The following is a 5721-nucleotide window of genomic DNA, read 5'->3' on the forward strand; positions in this document are numbered from 1 at the left end:
AAATGCCAAAAATAAAAAATGTTGAAAGAACAAACCGCCGAAATCTCTATTAGCCGAATCACCCGGTACCAGAGACCAAACAATTCCAAAATATTATGTTCAACACGAACCTACAGGGTTCTAGATTGAGAAAGTGGAAGGAACATTTGTTCTGCCAGAGGAATTCTTTGTTTGTTGAATATGATCTAATAGTTTGTGTGTATTTCCCAAAGAAAGCTAAGGATGTTGAGCTTGTCCCAGTTGCCCAAAGCGGCTGTCAGGCTCTCTTCTCGCATGCTTTGCTTCTTGTGCGGTAGATGGCGAGGTTCTAATCTGATTTCTGCCTCGATATCGTCTTCGAGCGCAGCTTGCACATTTTTCATGCTCCTAATTTTGCAGAAGACACTTCCATGATTCCAACACACTGGTGCAGCTAGCATCTGCCAATACCGTACCAAATATGGCGATCAGATATGTACGCATTCTCACCTTTCGGCGTTTTGCTGTTGGGCATTTTATTTTTCGACGTTTCAATGTTTGGCCTTTACATTTTGATTTTCGTCATTTTGATATCGGCCCCTGTTTTGATGGGCTTGAAGGTCACACGCAGAGACTAGACCAGGTAAAAGGACGAGGATGTCTGAGCTGAAGGTGCCAACTGTACTGTCGACGTTGACAGTGCACTTGAAGCAGTTGGTGTTTGTTTCTTCTCAAAAAGATTGCCCAGCATCAACTTAGCTGGCATAGCTAAGCTCATTTTTAAGATAGCAACAAGGCATTGATGCATGCAAGATAAAGTAGGTGTATGCAGTTTTCTGAACACTTAGCTCTGAGAAACAAAGTGACTGGAGCATCCTTCCCCAACACGGTTGCGAATTACTGCGTCAATATCATAACTTCGTGCTTATTTATTTGTTGCTTCAAAAGTGTTGTTCTGTAGTATAGTGCTGGTCCAGTCCATGAAGCTAGCAGGAAAGAATCTGGAAACAGTAATTCTTCGTTTTTCTGAACTTGGGAAAATGCAAAAGCTACGGCATCAGCAAGCCAATCGGGGCGTGTAAAAACAATGCATGTGACAACGTAATGTCTTAGTGTACTCCTCCTGTGGAATTTTGGCACGTGCTTAGCTCCGTCGCTCAGACTGGCCCACAAGGGCAGTAGCTTTCACCCTTTGTTGAGTTATGCTAAGACAGAAAAGCAAGGAAACTGCATGAGACGAATACAATCTCGGGAGTGAGTTAATCTTCGCCTCTCGTTGACAAAGTAGGACTTTCAAGCCTTTGCGGCCACCTGCTCTCTGCGAGCTTGTAGAGGGGCTTCAGGCGCTAATTCGGCTCTGTTCAGAGACACCATTTGAGCAAGCTGCGAGCCAGACTTGGGTTTCTGACACGGACTGCGTTATCTTTGTCGTTTGCGCCAAAGCCAAACGTGTGGGATATCCACTGCTCTCTTGAGAGACAGAGAAAGAGAGAGAGAGGGAACCTTTATTAGTTACACCATAGTCCGTTGCTTGATTGGGGCCACCAGTGCTCACCCGGTACAGCATGGACATGCTGTACCAGTAGGAGCAGTAGTGTATCAACGAGTTGAAGCTGGGGGGGGGGGGGGGGGGTTGAGCCAGCCTGCCTAGTCGGAGCGCCGAGAAGGGTGAAAAAGAGGGAGGTAAAGGCTCTGTTATACTCCGACGTAACGCGCGCGCAGGCGAACGCTGGCCGAAGTCGGTTACGTCACGTCAGTCACGCCGCGTGCGTCAAAAATTCGCCCTCTTTATACTCCGGCGGCCGTGGCGACTCCCGCGGCTGTGTGTCGGTTAGCCGCCGGCGTGGCGCATGCGCAGAATCTGACTACGAGGGCACGTTTCCTGTGAGAGTGCGCCACTTCCGGTTCCTTTTCGTTTCGAATAGCAGACGAGATTGCTCGCGCTTCGTGAGCGCCAAGTTCGAGCGATGGCGTGGACGTACCTTGCACGACGAAAACTCGCGCTTGCACTGTTGGTGCACCACCTGCGCCGCAAACGTAGGCGGTCAGTTTGCATACGGTACATCTTTGACAAGAGCCCGGTCTACGGCACTCAAGCTTCCTCGAGTCGTAGATACCCGGGTGAGGACGAATTCCCTCGATCAGCTTCTCGACCGACCGAGTCCGATTCTTCAAACACGACGCCACACGGAGTGGTGCTCCTGTCGTCTGCTATTGCTCGCATTCGCCGCGCTTCCCGCGCGACGCCTGTTGGGAGCCTGCGCGTGATGCATCCTGGTCCGGCGTCGCCGGCGCGGCCGGCGCGCAATACGGCATGCTCCATTTTGGCGTCGAGGTGGTCAGGCTGCGCCGAACGCCGCCGGTCGCGTCGGTTACGCCACGACGCCGGAGTATAGAGCGTCGGGTTTTCGCCGACGTGACGTCGCTGTGACGCGCTCGCGCGCGCGCACGCGTTACGTCGGAGTATAACAGAGCCTTAAGGGAGCATTGGGCATGGGGACAACGCCAAAGCATATGTACATCCAAGGTGTCGCCTTCTATTGCTCTCGACGAGGCGAGGCCGTCTCGACAAGAGACGAGGCCATGTGACTGTCATATATTTCATAGTGCTATTGTTGCATAACATTGCATCTAAACAGAGCAAGAAAATGACATATCTAAACTGATAACCGCAAATGCAAGGAAAAATAGCTCTCCATGATCTGGCCTAACGGGAAGAAGTGTAACGCTCGAAGAGGGCGGTCTCATCAGAACAGTTCGTTTAGAACATATAAGAATATGTGTAGTTTATAGTGGGACAGCAGTTGGAAGTGTCCGTGTTTCTGTATTGAACAAATGACTGGGTGGTAACTAGGCAGGCTGCTTCTCATTTAGTCTCTTGAAAGCCTCCCTGGAGCGCTATATTGCGCCTGGACAGTGGGGGTTATAATTAATTTCACTATCGGCAACACAAACAATTCATCGACCGCTTCCCAGGATGGTGCTAAACGTTCATCTAGCCTAACAACAAGTTATTACAAGTACGTATGTACGCTGTGAATCGGACAGTGAACGTAGTTGCCGAGGGCACGGTCCTCACCGAGACATGGTGAGTTTGCTCACGCGCAAAGCATGACATCGTACTCACTCGCTGGCACTTGCGCCCATCCCTTGCTGCCCGTAGTGCCGCATGTTGAGGTAGGCCAACCTCAACACCTCAGGGTTGAGGCACAGGGCCTCGAAGTCCGGGTGGCCCGTTACGCAGCCCTGCCGGCCCTGCTGCTTCCGTGCGACGGCCGGGTATTCGCGGCAGCAGACGCACTCGACGACGGTCTCCATCGGCGCGCAGGAACCACATAGACACCTTCGCAGAAAACACGCATCAATTACCCATTAAAGCGGGGTATACTGGAGCGCACCACGTACCAGTCCGTGTTCCCAAGCCGCCCGATTCCATCGTCGGGTGCGTCTTCCAGCTCTTGCGGACTCGCTTCACCGCGGCGCGGCCGTTCGTCGTTGCCACAGTCGGTGCCCGCGGCGCTGCGTTCGTCGACGTCGCGCATCGGGGTCGAATCATAGGATATGGCACCCATGTCAGCTGTCCGTTCCAGGATTTCGAGCTCTAGAGACGTTAGGTCCGAAAGGTCCATAGCGCGACCGTGGGATGCGACGAACGACGAATGCTGAGCACAAAGTCCGAGCAACTTTGGTCCGGGCCCCTTGACGACGGTCCGCGCGTTGGAGAGATTCCTCCGCGGGTCGGCGGTCGGTGACGCGCAGTGACACTGGAATCCTTCGATTGCCATTGGCTGATGCGTAAAGAGATGCCCCTCCCGTTTTCCGGGGTCATCTTAGAAAGGGGGGCGTGCCGGGGACTTTGATAGCAATTTTAATAGGGAAATCCGCCGCGCATGACTGTAATTTTACGATTTTTAGGATCCTTAGGACCCATAGATTGAGTTACCGCCATATATAGACCATCGCAGAACGCTCCGGAGGGCCCCTTTAATGGCACCCGGCAACAGCGACTTCCTGTGATTTTTGTACGGCGTGTGGGGCACCGTGCAATCAAACGCGTCGTTGCGTAGGTGTAAATGAACGCCATTTGCGAGTATTTAGTGCGTGGATTGTAAACAGGTTAAAATATATATATTTCAGGCGTCTGGGATGACTTGTACCAAATCTAAAAGACACGGGGCGCTTTCCAATTCACAAACTGAAGTTTGCTAATTAGTCTTAATAGACCGAATAATTGGGCAGATCGAGGAAAATGCGGCAACTATGTTAAGACGCTTGCTAACGACGTGCAGTTGGTTTTACTTCCCTGGAGGACTCCGTTTGCTTTGTTTTAAAGTTTGATGCAAGTAATCTGGGAAACCCTGTACACATTGTCTCGATGTTCCCTAAAAAGCTAAGGGTTTTTAAAAATCCCCTCTCCCCAAAGAAGTTAATTTTAATCTCTCGGAACTGTTTTCAGCTACGGACCATAAATACTGCTCAAACAAACGAGAAATCGCATAATTTTAAGAGATTGTAGCAGACGGGTAAGTTTTAGTTGTCGATTGCGTGCGCGAACTTCGCATTTTACTCCCACCAGGGCGTCCAAAACGGTTCCCCGATCGGCGCATTTACCGCGTCCAAAGAAAAATGGTCCCTCGATTTCCGCCCGATGGCATCGCAGAAGGGCGGTGTTCCAGCGGCGGTGTGTTCATTGCCACTTCAAGACCACTTTCGGTGCGCGGGCGGAGCTTACTCCGCTTTTGGCGGGGCTCTCTTGCAGAGACGTAGCGCACGACAACATTCGTGCCGTCGAGGCGCAAGATGCGTGCAGAGTCTTTCCGGCAGTTTCATTGTGAAGCAGTATGCAATGCATTCTGTGTTAAGTCTGCCTTTGGCACAACAATGCAAAAAGAGCTTGTTTTGTGTGTTTATTTGGTATTGATTTGCCTAACTGCAGAAATTGCTAGAGTTCTTTTTTTGAAGGTGCAGAATGCTTTTCAACGGAGCTCCATCAATCGGAAGATTTCGCCCATCCATCTGCCCGTCGGTGCATTTCCCGCCAGGTTTAGCGGTAAAATTAATAAATACATAGCTTCTTTCCGAGACGACCGTTAAGTGTCTTCTAAGCAAATTTAGAGGACCACGCGGCCCCTCATTCCGCGGCTGTCATTTGCGCGGGTGGTGAGGGAGATACTGCAAGGTTTGGCCCCCAGTCGCTCCGACCGCTACTACATGCAGAGGCTCGCCTTGCCGGTGCTACAGGTAAGCCTGCCTCGTCTTTTGGTCGCCGTCGTGGCGCCCCGTCGACGTTGGCTCACATGCCGTAAAGTCCTGAGAGATAGCCCACCTAAAATAGTTAGAAAATTGGGTGGAAATGAGGGGTGGGCTAGCTTTTGGTGTGCAGTTGGGGCAAGTTGAATAAATGCCATTTTTTGATTGTGTGTCCCTGTCAAAGTTGTTATCGCGGCAAGGGGCAATGAAGCAAAGACGACTAATCCAATCAGCAGTGTTGGCTTATGTCTCGCCATAGCTAACTAGACGCATTTACGCCACGGTCATCATTGATCCGAAACTACGATTACTAGGAGGGGGCCATCTTTCGGTGTTTCAAATGAAATAGCACCTCGAGCCAGAAATGGGGGTGGGTTACCTTTCTCGGGTGGGACATCTCTTCGGATTTTACGGTAGTCCTTTTTTCGTCAATACATGCCTATTCAGTCGTAGGTCAGGTAGGCCTGGGACTGAATCAACCTACGTGGCCTATTTAGTCGATACCACTGCTAG

At 51.0% G+C, this 5721-nt stretch overlaps 1 protein-coding gene across 1 annotated transcript; it reads right to left on the minus strand.

Annotated features, from left to right (window-relative positions):
- Window positions 1–2445: 2445 nt before the first annotated feature.
- Window positions 2446–3665, minus strand: LOC121834156. Its single transcript, XM_042287892.1, has 2 exons — window positions 3364–3665; window positions 2446–3301 (listed from the first exon to the last, which is right to left on the minus strand). Exons 1-2 carry the CDS (start codon window positions 3585–3587, stop codon window positions 3082–3084), a joined length of 444 nt encoding a protein of 147 aa, XP_042143826.1. The 5' UTR covers window positions 3588–3665; the 3' UTR covers window positions 2446–3081.
- Window positions 3666–5721: the final 2056 nt, after the last annotated feature.

Source organism: Ixodes scapularis, unplaced genomic scaffold (assembly GCF_016920785.2).
Source record: "Ixodes scapularis isolate PalLabHiFi unplaced genomic scaffold, ASM1692078v2 ptg000597l_1___fragment_1__unscaffolded, whole genome shotgun sequence".
Taxonomy (NCBI): Eukaryota; Metazoa; Arthropoda; class Arachnida; order Ixodida; family Ixodidae; genus Ixodes; species Ixodes scapularis.

Coding starts and splice junctions, on each gene's coding strand:
- LOC121834156 (XM_042287892.1), bottom strand. CDS start 3,587: ATGGACCTTTCGGACCTAACGTCTCTAGAGCTCGAAATCCTGGAACGG. Junction 3,302..3,363: donor CGGCTTGGGAACACGGACTG/GTACGTGGTGCG, acceptor TTTTCTGCGAAG/GTGTCTATGTGGTTCCTGCG.